The following is a 17,941-nucleotide window of genomic DNA, read 5'->3' on the forward strand; positions in this document are numbered from 1 at the left end:
GATACTTTTTCTTGAAAAAAAAAATTCAAAATCCGCCTTTCTCTTTCTGTCTTTCCCCCAGTTTCGGGAAAGAAGGTCGCCCATTTCAGCAGCATGAGGTTGAGTGAGTGTAACTGTCTGAACTCCAGTTCTAGTTAGAAGGTACATATTAAGGTGAGTCTTCATTACAATCAGAGTATAGACGGGTGACTGTACACTTGGCTTTTTTTTGTGAGGGGGGGATAGAAACTTAATGGGACATTTAAAAACATGCGCATCCTCATCCGAGCCCTCTCCCACACCCCCCTTATAAGATTTATTAGAACAAACATTAGCCCCAAGTGTCAGCGCTCAGTGTCACAGGGTGGGGCAAATCTAGTGTGGGCGGATGAGTCTCTGCTTTAAACGGCAAGACTTGGTAGAGAAACAACTTCATTCAGTCCGTTCGGCTGTTCGAGTTAAGTTACAGGGGAGAGCGGGATAGTCCAGGACAATTTAAGTTCGGAAGCAGCTCAGGACAGCACGAACCCGGCATCGAACCCGGCTCTAGCCTTTACACCCACCTTGCATTAATCTTCTTTTGGAGGGATTATTCTCACTCCGATATAACTTTATTTTTTACACACACAAAACAAAACCAAAAAAAAATTAATCCCCGGAGAGAAATGCACGGAAAGAAACAGAGGGGCAAAGGAAAAGGCAAAGGAAAAAAAGGCCGAATAGGAGACAGGATCAAAGAAGAAACTACCACAGGTAAAAAAAAAGTTTATTAAAAGAAGCGAGAACTTTGGCAAACTTTTTCTCAACTAAATCCTGGGCTGTCATTGAGAAAGTTTCACCCCCAGAGGTGTCTTTAAGTGAGCAGACCCTCTCCAACTTCTTCCTAAAGCTGATTTTCATTTCTTTTTTTTAAGTCAGCGAGTTATTTAATCAGGACAGTTCCTCAGATTCTCGCCAAAGGGACTTTATATTTCAAGCATATTTGTCATTTTATTCTCTCTGATAAGTCCTCACTGATGCTGCGAAGAGGGTCTAGGGTGGGTGGCGCTGGCAGGCCGGCATGGGGCCGTGCGGTTTGAACCCGTCCTGGTGGTTAAGCTGCTTGTCCTGGTGCCAGGGGCTCGTGTCTTGAGCCGAGCCGGCGGTGAGCACTTGTACCTGGAGCCCAGAAACTGCAGCTCCCGGCGCCCTCGCCAGCCGCCTTTAGACGTTGCGAGGGCGCCCTCTGCTGGACCCTGACTCCCCCTCCCCTTCCCTCCCCTCCCTTCCTGCTCCTGCTCCTGCTCCTGCAATCTATCTCTGCCCTGGTAAAATACCACCCCCCCACCCACCATGTGCCCCAGGTGCCCTACCAGGAGAAGACTGGGCTGCTGCTGCTGCTGTTAAACCTGACCATTTTGCCCTCGGCCCTGGCCAAAATATGAGGCCAGATCTTCATCAGGTATTTCTTGCCATACCCCAGTGATATGTGGGGGTGACATGGGATTGTAGAATCGTTGACAGTCCACTTCAATTTGGCAAGGCGACCAATCTTTCCACATTATTGGTGCTGGCCTGCTGGAGGATGGGTTCGCAAGTGTGGGCAGCGAAGAGAGACATCAAAAGAGTTTTTCTTTGGGTTGGGTGGTGGTGAGAACAAGAAAACGGGGCTTAGGAGCCAGAGGGTTGGCATCTGCAAGATAGGGGCTGAATGAGGAAAGGACAGATGTAAGGGGCTGAAGATATCGAGGGCTCTTTGATATAGCTGGCTCAGTAGGTTGATTTGCATATTCCTTCAGCGGTGTAAAGCTCTGCGATCGAGGAGTGAAAACAATTCTTGTGGATCACAGGTTAGCAGTTCTTTGGCGAGTTGTTCTGATCTGGGAAGGGTGGTGGAAGCAGATTCAGCACAGTAGTAACTTTAAAACAAGAATTGGATATTCGCTTGAAGGGGGAGAAAAGTAACAAGCGGTATTGGGATGGAATAGGGGAAATGGGGCTAATTTGCCAGCTCTTTCAAAGAGCTAGCGCAAGCAGAATGGGCCCAATATCCTCCTCCTATAATTCAAACTAGTTACGAAGCCTTTTTGTATAAATGGAGAAAGAAAATCAGTAAGCCTATGTGTGGAAGCATGGACAATCAGTAGATAGTGGTTTCTTTGTCTTTTTCATTGATTCACAATGTTGTTAAGGCTGGGGCACTGAGGGAATGGCTTTAATACATTGACATGCTGGACTATTGCTGGAGGTAGGGGGCCTGAGAAATTATCAAATGTTTGAGCTGCTGAAAATTTTCTGATTTCTGTTAAATGGGTTCGTAGGATTTGTTGAAAGCTGCATTAGTTTGAGGAGGACAAGTTCCTCTCCAGTTCCGTATTAGTGACCCCTGAGTTGTGCCTAAAATAATCCCACGGACTGTGCTGACACACTGGACCAATTGTTTTTTCCCCAGCATTGCTGCTGCAAATTAGCACTGACGAGGACTGTGGGATTATCAGTTTAATTAAATGTTTTTTTTTAGCCATTGGTTATGTTAAAGGAGAGGACTTGTACTTGTGTAGTGCCTTTCATTACCTTACAATGTCCTAAAGCAGGTTACAGCCACTTTAGAGTGTTTTTGATGTGCAGTGACTATTGCAATGTAGGCAATGTACCAGCCACTTTGCATCTAGCAAAGGCATTGTGATACTGATCAGGTAATCCCTTTTGGTTGAATGATAAATATTGGCCAGGACACCAGGAAAAACTCCACAGTTTTTCTTAGAAGTAGGCTTATGAGATCTTTCTACATCCAACCCAAGAGGGCAGATGGGACCTTGGTTTAAAATTGCCAGAAGGTGAGGCAGGAAGCGTGCGAGCAAAACATTTGTAAGTTGAATATGCCGAGACTTACAAGTGGAAGAAATTAACCATCCCACGCTCAGTGACTAGCTGTTCTAATGAATACCTTGGTAGTAAGAATTAATTAATAATACAATGCTAGGAACCTTAATCAGTGACCATATATAACTGTGTAAAACACTTGTATTGTAAGTCCGTGCACATTATGTCAATGTTAATTGTTCAATATAAAAGTAAAATTGTGCACATAGGAATGTGGTATGTGCATGTTAAATATGTGTACCTGTGGCCAGTGATTGAAACTTCTACCCTTTCAAATGAATAGCTTTTCATACAAAGTTGCGTTTGTGACATCAGAAATGTGGATGTTAGGAAGATTGTCTCTTTAGCTCCCAGGCTGTCAGTGAAAAATAATTACATGTTTGTGTGTCTCCTCAAGTATTAGAGTAATGTTAATATAAAATAACTTGCAGATGGTTAAAAACCTTGGTTGTGCTGTATTTCAATGCTATTGGAAAGCTGTAACACAACCCTAGCTGTTATGTGGACAGTTTGTGTCTGTTAAAGGTGATTGTATAATTAAAAGACTTTCTAGTTACTATGGGTTTAGAGTGTTCTGCTGAGTCAGTAATCTCTTTAACCCCTCTAAAATCATTCTGAACAAGTAGAGGGCACAAGTCTGTCGAATGCAAATAAATACCATGGAGACCATTTTGAAATTTTCAACTTTCTTAGCAAGAAAATACACCATTGTAAGTTCATCTTTGTTAAAAATAAGGTAATTTTAGCAAATATGACATTCGTTACATTTTTTGTTTAATTTTAGTAGGTTTGATTATTCTAGCAATTGTCAATATTACAAGCCTTTCCAAATTGCAAGTTGTGTTAATTTCTGGTTCTGAGGCTGGGAAGAACGTGCATTGCAAGCTCGGGGTTACTGTGATTTGCAGAGAGGAAGCAGCAAGACCTGCAATCAAAAATGTACAAAACTTAAAAAGCTAAATGTGTGGCGATCATGAACAATGAACGTCAAAATGGATTCTCGATGTTTTACGGGGCAGAACCATTCCCACGTAGTCACTATGTTAAGATAAATGTCACTGTAATTATTTTCTGCAAAATTATTTAGCAGCCTCCCGAAGAGGTGTCATTCTAATAGTACCTGTAAGCAAACTGACCGTGAAAGACCAAATTTAAAATTGCTGAGATTCCTAAGTCACTTGCTGCTCCAAGGAGGTTTGCTTCAAGTTAGTGAGGATGTGTTCTTATTGCACCATTCCTGCTGTTACCACAAACCCATCCTCGGTTAAAGTGAAGAATAGTTGGTTTTTCAGTAGTTGTAAGGAGGCAGACACATTTCTGCGACACTTGACAACAATCTGGCAAGCTATAGTTTCAATGTTGAAGCTCTCTTGTACCTCATTTTTGTTTCTTCATCTTGCAGACTTCTTTTTAAAAAGTAAAACTTATTCTTCCTGTCAGCGATAACATAATGTTCAATTAATGTAATGTCTAACTTGCAGATCCTGAGCCCTGTAATCTGGCCCAGGGAACAACCCTACGTGTGTTCGCATTTCTCATTCACTTTTATGCCGATTGGGTTTCCCGGAGATTTGAAACTTGATTGCTCTTGTCTTATTGGTGAATAAATACTAAAACGAGAGCATCAAAATCTGGTCATTTCAATACTTTCATGGAGAATGTGAATTTAAACTTTATCGGTGCTTGTTCCATTTCTGTGGGACACACAACAATGCAATTCAGGAAAGTACTGTAAATCACAGAATCATTTCATTCAGTGCACTTGGTCCATGCCAGTGTTTAAACTCCATACAAGCTCCCTTCCACTCTAGTTACCTCTTGCCTCTCAGCCATATACTTCCATTCCCCTTTCCTTCACGGATGCATCAAACATCCTCTTAAATGCATTGCTCTCTGCTTCAGCAGCTCCCTTTGACAGTGAATGCCACATTCTCACCACTGACTGTGGAAAGAAATTCCTCCTAAATTCTTCATTGGATGCAAAGCAGAATATTACCACAGTCTAATCATTAGGCCAAAAGAAAGACTTGCATTTATACAGCACCTTTCATGACCCTAGGACATCCCAAGCCAGTTTACAGTTAATGAAGTATTTTTGAAGTGTGGTCACTGTTGGACAGTGGGAGAAGTTTCCTGGTCAGCCATACTGCAGAGGGCAGCACTGCAGTACTTTGCCAAGCACAATCATGGACCAATCCAATGGAAATCCATGATCGCCAACATCCTCTAAGGGTATGGTACCTAAAGAAGGAGGAGGAGTGTTGTAATGTAGGAACCCTTTTAGCCAATCTGCGTACAGCAAGATCCCACAACAACAATGAGATAATGACCAGATAAACTCGTTATGGGAGTATTTGAGGCAGCCAGGCACTTTGGCACAAGCTTGCTTTTACCCTAGAACACAGATGCATAATTCTACCATCGTCCATAGGATAAACAACCCAGTTTGTAGACCTACGTGACTTTTCAGTTGGGGAATGTGTGCTGGTGAACGTGCAAGCTAAATGGAGGGAGCAAGTCTGTAGGTCCTCTCCTCCCTCAGTCAGGTCACTGGCCCACAGACACCAGCACCCTATGAGAACTCTAAACAAGTGCTTTTTCAAGTACCTTAACTGGAATCTCAAGCTTGCTTTATTTTCATCATAAATACACTTCAAACCTTAGCAGATGCCACCTAATTGTTAATGTTATACACTGTAACCTCTCCTCTCTGGAATCCCTGCGACCAAGTCATTTCTGGATTTTGGAATTTTCTGGATTATAGAATGGCTTCACAATGTTCTAACCACAAGTGTCTGAACTGGGAAACAGCTGGGGTAGAAATAAATATTTACCTGACACTTAAAACAGTGACAAAACATTTATAAAGCAATAATAAAATATTGGTTTACTTATCTAAATACTGTATCTTCCACGTTTTCGCTCCCAAAGTACTGGACTAAAATGATGCCAACGACTTTGCGGGTCATTATCACTTTGCTCAATAAACTTCCAGGCAACTGGTGTTTCTGAACTGGAGAGGTTACAGTGTATAACATTCACAGCTGGTGAAACATATGATAATACTGTGACACTTAACGTTTCACTCATCACATCCCACAATGTGACAAAGCCACATTAGCCTGAAGAGGATAAAGCTTTCTCCAGTTCTGTATTAATAATCCCTGAGCTATATCTAAAATGATTCCAGAATACTTCCTGGGGCAGTTGTAACAGCAGAATTGACAATCACAATGATAATGGGTTAATACTTTACTCCAAAGTGCAGCCACATCTGGATTAAGTATTTGTGCATACCCCTTTAACTCAAAGCATTATCACATTTTTCTGCCATGCTGTAATGGGTGGGCTGTTCGTTCAAAATGGTTATTGACGATAAGACTGTTGGTAGCAACAGAACCTTGTTTGTCCATGAACATATATAATCTGCAGTATGTATGTAACTGCTCATAAACATGTTGAAACACTAATAGCAAACTTCATCTGTGCAAGTCATGCGATGCTTTAGGTGTTTAGTAGCACACAGACTATTTCATTGTGGTTTACATTCTTTTTGTATTCTGCATTTGCAGTTCATAAAATTACAAGATAATTATGGTTCCCAATGGCTGTTCAATGCACCTTAATATATCCTTCCAGGAGAACTCAATTCCTTTGAAGGATCCAATGGTTTCTTAAGGGATTACAGGACTTTTGTCTCTACTATTCTGAGAAACTATTCCATGCACTGATGACTCCTGGTGTGAAGAATAATGTTCTGATATCAGTCTTAAGTTTGTTCTGTGCTAGTTTGAACCCACGTCCCCTTTCATGTAACTCACTCTAAAATAATATTCTGGATTTAGCTTTTCCATTTCCTTTTCTAAATTATATCCCTCAATAAGATCGCCTCTCAAATGCATTCTTGCCCAGCTTTAAAAGCCCACAACTTGCCCAACTTTCCCCATAACTCAGATACTGGGGATCAGTCTCATCGCTTTTTGCTGCACTGCTTCCAGCCCTTGTGTCCCGGTATTCAGAGCTGAACATAGGACTGAGGTGCAGTCTGACCAGAGGCACATGTAGTTTGAACATGACTTCCTCCTCTGACTTATATTCTACCCTTTTGAATATTGTAGGTCAATACCTTATCAGCTTTATTGACTACTGCTCTATGCCTGGATATGTTTGAAATCTACTAAGACTTCCTAAATCTCTTTCAGCTTCATCCTTAGTTGTTTCAACACCATTTGTCATTCCAATATAGATTATCATGCACAAAGTTCATGTAGAAATATGTCCTTAATTACTTCTTATTTATTAACCAGATAATATGCAGTCATTTTTTTGTTTGTGCTCTCAGTTTTTAATCCAAGTGATTTTACAGGACAGAACCTTATTTAAGACAGTACTTTATTGCCCAGGATGTGACCACCAAACCTCTCGTCAGTTATTAATCAACCTCATGGTCAAAGAAAGATTAAACTGAATTTATGACCTACATTGACTCCTGGTCTGGTAATGTCTCAATCTTGTTCTATGATCTCTGCGTTCCTCCAATTCTGGCTTCTTTCACACCCCTGATTCCTGGTCTCTTGCACATTCCTGAGTTCATTGCTCAGGCTTAGGAGGCCATGTCTATCACTGTAGAAGTTCTAAACTCTGGAGTTCCCTCCACAAACCTCTCTGCCTCTCTACTCCCTTAAGGCAATCTTTAAAGCCTACCCCTCTGACCAAAATTTGCTTAACTGTCAGACAACATATTTGTGAGGTGCCAAGGGGTGATTTACTATCCTAAAGGCGCTGTATAAATGCAAGTGTGACTGGCATGAAGACACTTCCTCCTGAGGTCAAAATGTGTTGTTGACCTCCTTGTAAGTGGGGTTACTTATAGAGGGCAACTCACCATTCCATCAAATCACCTTAAAAGAAAGCAAAGGCTATGTTGATTCTTTGCTGCTCATTCATTTCATAAGCTGCAGTTTGAAGTGAAAATGGCACAACCTGAGTCAACCTCTGCCAAAGTAGAGCCAGGTAACTTCTGGTCATCACTCTTCATAGTGACGATCGGAATGTCAACATATCGATCACCGTGATGCTGCAGAGTACAATGGGACGTGATCTTTGCGCAACTGAACCTTTCTTTACCAAGCCAACATGCCTCTCAAACAAAATCCACAGGGACTGCGAGACACTGAGTACATTCTCCTCCGTTTCTTGGATTCATCCCGAGCTGCAGGAATGAAATCGCCTCCTTCCGGGACTATGTTTAAAGGCGCTATATCGATGCCAGTTGTTGGTGTCTGAGTTTGGGAAACTCAGGTATTTGATGTGGATACTTCTTTGACCAGCAAAATTAGAAAACCATGTTTCATTTCACAGAACTTATCGTAGAGTCCCTTTCTCGCTTCGAATGCAGTTACTTACAACTTGTTAAAGGAAAGGCACAGACAAGGACATGCATTCAACACGTCACTGATACATCTGCCACAAGCCTGTTTTCTGCAATGTTTAAGTTAAAAGCACATTGCAGATGTTTAAACTTCAGCAGTTACAATGAATACTGAAAGTGCAGACTTCCCCTGCCTTGCAGAAATGGCTGTGCTTCAACAGGGGGTTGTTTTTTCGTAAGAAGACAAGGTTATTTCGGGAACTTTCTTTATCATGAAACTCCTCCATTGGCTTCCTTCTCTCTCAGGCTTACATAGAATTGCTCTAGATACTAGGCATAGAAATAGGCCGCTCGGCCCAACTTCTCTGTGCTGGAGTTTGTGCGCCACACGAGTTTCCTCCCTTGCTTTCAACTTTCAGCATATCTTTTAATTCTCTTTTTCTAATGTATTTGTCTAGCTTCCTTTCGAAAGCATTTAAGCTGTTTACCTCAGCCATGCCCTGTGGTAGCGAGCTCCACATTCCGAATACTTATGCGTCCTTATATCTCGGCTGCAATACAGTTATAGGTGACAGCAGCCCTCCAGTACATCCAGTACCTAACTGACCATTCTTTGCGTCATTCGAGACACTGAGCATTATTTGGCTGCAGTGAGGAGGGTTTTGGTGCCAAGCCTGGTGGTGGTGTGCTCACCTGCTGTCCACACACAGTTTCCAACAGGGATCAGTGCTCCGTGATTATGAATGGAAACCCCGGCTGATTTTTTTCCTGTCTCTCCCACCGGGTCTGCATACACTCATTGCTGCAGTCCCCCCCACCTCCACCCCACCCCTCCACCCCAGGTGAGATTTGCCAGCACATTACCAGGCTGGGGATCAAAGTGGAGATCTTCCTGTTCTCTGTGGTGGGTGAGGCCAGAGCTAAAGGAATGTGGAATTCCTGGAAGGCTGTTGGACTGGAGGAGGTTGCAAAGATAGGGAGGAAAGAGGCCATGGAGGAATTTGATTATGAGCATGAGAACTTTTAAAATCGAGGTGTTGGTGGACAGGGAGCCTCTGTAGCTCAGCAAGGATGGAGGTGATGGACAAATGGGATTTGGTGCGAGTTAGGATATTAGTGACAGAGTTTCGGATGAACTCAATTTATGGAAAGTGGAAGATGGAAGCTGGCCAATGAAAAGCATTGGAATCGTCAAGTTTGGGGGTGACAAAAGCATGGATGAGGATTTTAGGAGAAGAGATTGACTCAGGGGTGAAGACAGATGATGTTATGGAGGTGGACGTAGGTGGTCTTGGCACTGGAGAGGATATAGGGTCGGAAGCTCAGTTCAGCTCAAACTCAAGTAGGTCGACGAGGTATTGAACTGACTAGTATTGCCCATGAATAGTGGGCAGTTGGATGGAATCTGGCTAGAGAACAGGGTTTATGTTTGATGTAATACCACAAACATGTCCATAGCAGATTAGTATCCCAAGATTTTAAATCTTGTCACTAGTTGTTTTCAGTGCGTCTCAGAAATTCCCCTCATATTGCAAGACCTAATCTGGCTAAGCTGTTCTAATTCTTATGTAAAAGACTTGAGGTAAAACAAATACTAATTATCGACTTCCCTGTGCGACAGAAACAGAATAGACTCTGTAAATAAAATAAAATGTGTAATCTGTCTGAAAAGCTATTATATAAGCTGCTTTGCAAGTACAGTTTACTTTCAAATTAAGCTCGCATGCTCAGTCAGCTTGTTTCTGCAATTGAGCCGCTACAACTGGCTTCTCTACCCCAGGCTAGGGAGGGAAATTAGTCACAATTCCTCCTTGATTATTTCTACTGTAGCCTCTGCTGGAAAGTGCCCTTCTGTGGCCTTCAGGTATGGCTGTCTGTAGTTCAGCTGGCAATGCCCTTGCCTGAGTCAGGATATTGAGGGGTCAAGTCCCACTCCAGGAGTTGAGCATAAAAATCAAGGCCGACACTCCAGTGCAGTACTGAGGGAGCGCAACACCTCCTTTTGGATGAGATATTAAATTGACGCCCCCTTCTGCCTTCTCAGGCCTATTTTGAAGAAGAGCAGGGGAGTTATCCCCGTGTCCTGGCCAAGGTTCATCCCTCAATCAATGATCATAAACATGTTACCTGGTCATTATTACATTGCTGTTTGTGGGATCTTGCTGTATGTAATTTGGCTGCCAAGTTTCCTACATTACAACAGTGATTACACTTCAAAAGTACTTAGTTGACTGTAAAGCACTTTGGAATGTCTTGTGGCCATGAAAGGCATTACATAAATGCAAGTCTTTTTCTTTCCGTACTATTGAATGCTATGATCCTGAATGTCTAGACTGAGCCGCTAAAAGTCAAAACTTTAAGGCCAATGTTGGTGAGGAGGTTGGGCCTGGAGGTGGAAATGAGTCCTTTGGGTCAACATTGGATTGTTTCTTTTCTCTCCCCATCTCCCCCCACCCCCCTCCCACAATTAACGCGAGCCTCAGTGTTATTCATGCTGGACAACAACGTGTGAAAATACCAACATGTCACAGCCCCATGAAAGTTGGGGGGCAGCACAAGAGGTGACAGCCACAGGAAATGCCGCAGTGATTCCCAGATCTGGGACAACCCAATTGGAGAAAGGTTGCTCTCCAGAGGCAAATCCAGAGCATGAATCCGTGACTTCCCAGCATTTAAGACATATGGACAGAACAGCATAGATCACAGAACCACCTCTTCAATTTGAGTTTGTTTCCAGATGTGATGCTCTGTGCATAAGCACTTCTACAGCTGGACAGTCCATTTAAAATAGGAATAAGGAAACTTGCAGCATTGGCTTCATCTGGCTAACCTGCTTTTCTATCTTTCGCATTTTAACCATTGTGTCATTACTTCATTCATCATAGTCATGTTGCCCAGGAGAATATCAGTGGGATTTTCAGAGGGAACTGTGCTATGATTGAAAATCAGATATTCCTCAAAGGTCTGAAGACTATCCTGTCAGCCCACGAGCAACAACTGTGATGATCAAAAATAAGAAAATTGCACTCTGCTTGGCTGCATCTTTATTCAACACAGGCCCTCCCTAGGGGCAGTGAAGGGCAGTGAGGCAGCAGGAGTCTGTGTAATCTCCGGGTGCACCTTTTGGAAAGGTGAAATACGTGTGAAATAGGGCACTGGTTGGAGACAAAATTCAAGGCATCAAAGTATGATTATAAAGGGCGATGAGGTGAGCCGACGTGTGAAATGAAGTCAGCTGGACATATACAGTCAGAGCAGGCAGTCGAGGGTATTTTTTTTTGAAGTGGGCCACTTTTGATTGCGTCGTATCCAAAATATAGAAATTAAAATGTGTATGGTATATAAAACAGGTTTTCTCACGAGGACACCTGTGTCATTTTGTTAGGCTGGAACTGAAGCTTAAACTTGTGTTATTTCTTGCAACGCAAGCCAATTCCATCTCAAGAAATTTATCATGTGCTCCGCTCTTAGCATCTGTAATATGTTAGAGACATTTCATTTGTTAATCTTTCCCATTGGAAATTCCCAAGTCCCAATTATTTATATTGGAAATTGTCCATGCTAATTGTCATGTTCCATTATACCCTCCCACCAGTGGTAGCGCTGTAGTGCCTTAGTTTTTCAATTCCCAGCTAATAGGCCTGGATTGTAGAGAAACCGCTAAGTTCAAACCTAATCTATCGTTCTGCTTTCCAAATTATTTTTCTCTTTGTAACAATAAACCTAGAATGCGTTATCATCTATTAAGTGGGTCACCACATTCAGTGCAATAAATTTTTTGCCTGTAGGTGGTGCTGTAATGGGGGTTTTCAATGTAAAGCATTATAACATCAGTAACACTCCCTCCCCCACCCCCCGCACAACCATATATCTCGGTATTTGTACTGTAATTAAGTGTGTGTCCTCTGGGACTGGTGACCTGCACAGAAAGGTAAACTCAATGTTGTTTTTTTTTTTCAAAATTTGTGAGTCTATTGATGTTTTGAAAATAAAAGTTAATTCATAAAATGATGGCACATTAATGTTTCAAAAATTTGGGAATTTTAAAATAGGAATTTGATTTATCTTTTTAAATAAAAGACCTTCCATTTACTTTTTAAAATGGATTATGCTGAAGTTCCAAAGCCTGGGACTCCTATTTTTAAAAACTAGTCCAGGATTTCTTCAAGTTGATTAAATTGGAATCTTTCCGCCCTCTCTTCCCCCTTCTCCTTGCCCTGTAATGCTTGACCATCCTCCCCCCCCCACCGCCAAAGTGAGTTTCCTATTCACCCCTACCTGATGGATTGCATCGCATAGCATCCCTGTCGCAGATTGATGCAAGTCCCAAATTGATTGGGGTGCAGTAGGTCCAGCTTGTGGCCTTAAGTTAGTTGCACGCAGCCTCACATTTGCACTGGACACCATATTGTGCATGGTCCAGTTCAAATCCCGCCCTAGTTTGAGAATTTGAATTCAATTGAGAAAAGACCTGAAAATAAAAATATAAAAAGTTGGTTCTAGCAAAAGTGACCACGAAGCTGTCAGATGCACTGTGTAAAATGCACCGCTTCACTCGTACCCTGGTGGGAAGGAAAGCCACTGTCCTTCCCTGGTCTGGCCAAAGTGGGACTTCGGCCCCATACCATTGTGGCTGACTCTTAATTGCTCACTGGTCTAGCAAGCCATTTAGTTGTATCAAAGCTCAATAAAAGACAGTAGCAGCCAAGACGAAGGCCCACTATCACCATCTCAGGGCAACTGGGATTGGTAATATACGCTGGTCTCGCTGGCGAGGCCCACTTACTAAGAATGAATAATAAACATTAGGTGGTAAGACACATCCAGCACTTGTAAACCATCAGACCCAGGAATGTCCTTCAGCTGCCAATACGCCACTGTCCTAGTCCTGGGAGGTGCGTATCTTCAGTGGGACCCATGACAGAAAAGGTAAACGTTAATTAGTCCCTAATCCCTGAAGAAAGTGGGGCCCACAGGCTACTTGTCTAAATAATGTAGCCCTGATTCAGGTTCAGGGGTCCCATTGTGAGTGGCTGAAGAATTTTTAGTGACGCTATGAGGTAACTTTTTTCTGACCTCTCTCTACGGCATGGACGGCTGTCCTGAATTTTTTTTTTTAATTCATTCACATTGCTGTAAAGGCCAGCATTTGTTGCCCCTCCCTAATTCCCCTTGAGAAGGTGGTGTTGAGCTGCCTTAGTGGCTTGCCAGAATTCTTGATAGGGTGGTTAAGAGTCAAGCACTTTGCTGTGAGTCTGGAGTCACATATAGGCCAGACCAGGTAAGGATTTTGCATCCCCACAGGAGATTAGTAAACTAGGTGTGTTTTTACAACATTCCAGTATTTTCATGGTCACCATTACTGGTGCTGGCTTCTTAATTGCAGATTTCTGAAGCCTAAGTAACTAAATTTAAATTCCCCATCTGCTATGGTGGGAGGTGAACTCATGTCTTTGGACTGTCCAGTCCAGAGCACTAATCCAGTAACATAACCATAGTTGCATTAATATTTAAGTGACCTCCATACCTGAAATTTAGGAACGTTACGTCAAAAATCTCAGAAGCTGTGAGGGCATTTATAGTTTCGTCAACAGCTGCTGTAAGACAGTACATCCTCCAATCTACCATGGGCAATGCCATAGGAGAGCTGCTAGCAATATTATGTCATAAAATCACATACATATTACTGAAATGTCTCACATTCTGTTTGTGTAACACTTCAGTCTAATGGTTTGAACTTGCCCTCTTATCTCCCCAAACAAAGGAGGGAGGGGATATTCAAGTCATTGAGTCTACTGCCCTTTGCAATCCTTCAGTAATAGATGGGTATAGTAAAGGTAGGAGTTGGGACGATCACCCCAGTTACAGCACCAGGAGTCATCCCCAAGGCGAGATGATCTGAGGTGATCTGGGAAAGCACTGTGAGGGCTATGCAAGCTGAGAGGGTTTGGATACAACTGGAGGTGACCTGCCTGAGGCAAGATTACATTGCAGGGATTCATTTGGGACTGAGGAAGGAGAGATTAGCAGGCATGCATGGTTAATTAGCCATAAACATAATGACACCTCCACAGTGCTGCGGCATAGACAACCTGAGAGGAAATCTTTTTTGCATTGTGGCTATCCACGATCCATGCTTCAAATGAATAGATTAATATATAGCTCCACATAGGGATAAATAGGCTTTTAAAAGATCATGGAAAGAATAAGAATTAGATTTTATACAATTGAGATTTGCCTGCATATAAACCTAGATCCCGGTACTTGACCCTGCATTACATTGACTGTATGTACTTGTAGTTGCATTGAATTGAAGGACGAATACACGTCCGGCCCACAGTGTTTTCCCCTACACTGAACATCATTCACTTTTTTAATTTCCTCCTGCTGCCTACATCCTCTTGAAACCTTTGGGATGAATCAATAAGTACGTGTTCAAACCACAGTATTTAATTAAATTGCACAGGCCTATAATGCGCTTGTACAGGCCGATGGGAGCTATATTTACAAGAGAGTGTTGTTCTCTGCAGGATCTGTACTTGTGTTTGCCAGTGGGGATGATGGATGAGGTTCAGGCAGTGAGGGTTAAAAGCAAAGACCAGCTCCACAAGGCCTGATATGGTTTCACCTTGGGGCAAGATAAAGTAAAAACTTCAAAATGGATCATAGGCTGGAGAACATTTTTATTTTCGCTTTACTTCACGTAAGAGAAAAACTTAATTTCAGCTGAAAACACCCCAATCTGTATTTTATACAGCATAATATTTGAACCACCCTCTTGTGGCCATGTTTGAAGACACTGCTTCCTTTTGCAATAAAAATAGAAAATGCTAGAAAAACTCAACTGGCCTGGCAGCATCTGTGGAGAGAAGAACAGGGTCAATGTTTCAATCCAAATGACTCTTCTTCAGGACTATCTTTTGTGCCCTGTGTCTAAATTCTTTTAATTTGGATTGGTTTTTACTGTATTCTCTTTGTTGCTATGGAATAGCTGATCTCAGCACTTCCCTTCCATAAGTAGTTCAGTGGCTTGGGTAGAGAGTTCTCTGATCTCCAAGACACCACGGGGATTATTACAGATGAGGGAGGCCCTTTGGCCCATCCTTGCTCAACAATCCCGCCCTTTTCCCTCCCCATCGTTAAGACATCCAGTTATTTCTTGAATGTTTTGCCCGCACTGTTCTACCTGGAGTTCATTCTCGATGACCACACTTTGCACAAAGGGTAGCTTCCTGCCACCAGTCTTTCATTTACCTCTTACCAAGTTTGAACCTGTGTCCGACTGTTACGGTTTAGTCTGAACGTGCTCAGCAATTAGCTTTGAGGAATTGGAAGCAAAATCAATCCCTGCAGAAAATGTAACAATATTGTCTCTTTGTGGCGCCTTTCTTTAATCCTCTTGGAATATTACATGAGATTCTCTGCAGCACAGTGTGGTCTGAGGCTAATTGGAAAGCCAGATTTGGCTAATTGCAATAATTAGTAAATAGATGCTGCCACTGGATGTGTGATCACATACACATGCGAGCTTTAACTTTTCTAAGCGCTTATTGGCAAAATGTTGAAAAGCAAAGTATGTGAGCATTTTTTTTCTTATTGTTGCTTTACCTGTTTTGGTGATGGAATGGTGGTAGATCTTTGTACGAACATAGGAGTTAGGAGCAGGAGGAGGTCACTCGGCCTCTCGAACCTGCTCTGCTATGCAATAAGATCACAGCTGATCTGATTGTAACCTCAACCCCACATTCCTGCCTACCCCCGATAACCTTTCACCCCCCCACCCTTGTTAATCAAGAATCTCTGTATCTCTGCCTTAAAAATATTCAAAGGCTCAGCTTCCACTGCCTTTTGAGGAAGAGTGTTCCAAAGGCTCAGGACCCTCTGAGAGAAAAAATTTCTCCTCATCTCTGTCTTAAATGAATGACCCCTTATTTTTAAACAGTGACTCCTTGTTCTAGATGAAGTAAATATATACACATAATATGTATTTCCCTGTGTTGCGTGAGTGTTTGTGAAGTTTGTTTTATCAGAATTAGCTTCTGTGAATAAGACAGAGTTTGTATTTTCTCACCTGTGGCTAACTAGCGTTCAAGTGACAAGAACTGAAAATGCTGGGAAAATCTATAGTGAGAGAAACAGAGGGCAAAATCGTCCCAGATTTGCACTAAGTGCGGCAGCAGGCAAGAATAACAATGTTTAACCCACCAGCCGCAATGGAGGCTTTTCACGCCATATCTTCCCTGACACGTTAACTGTGCATTCCTGGGAAATGCGCCATATTGATGGTGGGCAGGCTCCGACTCGCTCGGCACACTGTCACCTTGCTGCTTCATCGTGCCGGGCGCCACGTTTAAAGTGCTTCCAGTGCAGGGCTGCTGCAAATAAGACATAGCCCCAAAAGGCAAGAAGACTACAGCACCCAGGTTTAGTGATGCATTCCTCATGCACCTTTTGGATGCCATGGAGGCCCACCATCATGCCCTCTACCCCAACTCTGGTCACATGGTGGGTAGCAACATTACCACGCCAGCTTGGTAGGCAGTGGCAATGGTGATCAGTGCCAATGCTGCACAGAAGAGATTGGACATGCAATGCAGAAAAAGGATGAATGATCACATTTGTGCAGCCAGGGTAAGGCAATCACCTCATCACTCTAAACTCACACACTTAAGCCCATCACACATTCACTGGCATCTCACTCATTGCCAGCTCAAAATACATCGCCACTCACTCTCTCCCACACACCCTTATATCTCCATCTGGTCTCATCCCCTCTGGAGACTGTCTCCTCAGTCCTCACCCTCTTGAGGCCACTTGCACAGATCAACATTTGCCCCCCCCCCCCCCCCCCCCCCCCCCCCCCCACCCTCACCCCCCCCCCCACACACACCCTAGGTTACTCCCCTTCCCTAGCACAGCCCCCACCCTGCAGCCTCCTCCCTTGCCTGAGGCCACTTCTCCCCCTTCCCCAAGCAAGTCGTACAAACCCACCCCCAACATATGGCTGATCTGATAGGTGGAGACCTGCCCGGGAACCCCCCCTAAAAGTGATGTGGTGCTGTCTGCGAAGCCTGGCGCTGATGACCTCGAGTGCTGCCCGAAGCAAGGTAGGCAAACAGACCTTGAAGTCCCGAGCGAAGTGCAGCTCGCCAGGCGCACGTCGCTTATGTGCTGTTGTGAAACACGTTGGCGTGATTGAACGTGGGCAGACAATCCAGTGTGGAGGGGATGATTCTGGCGGGCTGACCTTATAATGACGTGGTGATGTATTACAATGAGGTTCCTAATGTCTGATAGTGGGAGGTGCGATCTGCCATCGATGGGCTGAGCGGGTGATCGCAAACTGGTTTTACAATGTTACCTTTCACCTTATTGTCCGTTCACACCGCCAACCGTGCCTGACGCCAGCGGGCACGGAAAATTCCGCCCACAATTAATGTCTCGGGTCCGTAGGACTCTTCTTTAGAGCTCTGAAGAACAGTCTAACGGACTCGAAGCATTAAATCTGTTTCTCTCTCCACACACACTGCCAGACCGGCTGAGTATTTCCAGCGTCTGCAGTATTTTGCTTTCATTAAAGAAGTGAAGTTGGAAAAGTTGGGGACTGTTCTCCTTCAAATGTAGAAACTTAAGAGGTGACCTAATAGAGGTTTGCGGGATGATGAGAGGTTTTGATAGAGTAAGAGAGAGAAAAACTATTGCCCCCGGCGAATGGGTTAATAACCAGAG

General features: G+C 43.3%; 1 protein-coding gene across 3 annotated transcripts in view; it reads left to right on the forward strand.

Annotated features, from left to right (window-relative positions):
- The first annotated feature begins 436 nt into the window (after positions 1–436).
- nrg1 (neuregulin 1) overlaps positions 437–17,941 on the forward strand; it is a 197,012-nt gene continuing 179,507 nt past the window's right edge. For all 3 annotated transcript variants that reach the window (XM_041195597.1, XM_041195587.1, XM_041195604.1), the window contains exon 1: positions 437–732. In XM_041195597.1, the coding sequence (XP_041051531.1) occupies positions 645–732 (88 nt within the window). In that variant the 5' untranslated portion in view covers positions 437–644. The remainder of the gene's footprint in view (positions 733–17,941) is intronic.

Source organism: Carcharodon carcharias, chromosome 1, assembly GCF_017639515.1.
Source record: "Carcharodon carcharias isolate sCarCar2 chromosome 1, sCarCar2.pri, whole genome shotgun sequence".
Taxonomy (NCBI): Eukaryota; Metazoa; Chordata; class Chondrichthyes; order Lamniformes; family Lamnidae; genus Carcharodon; species Carcharodon carcharias.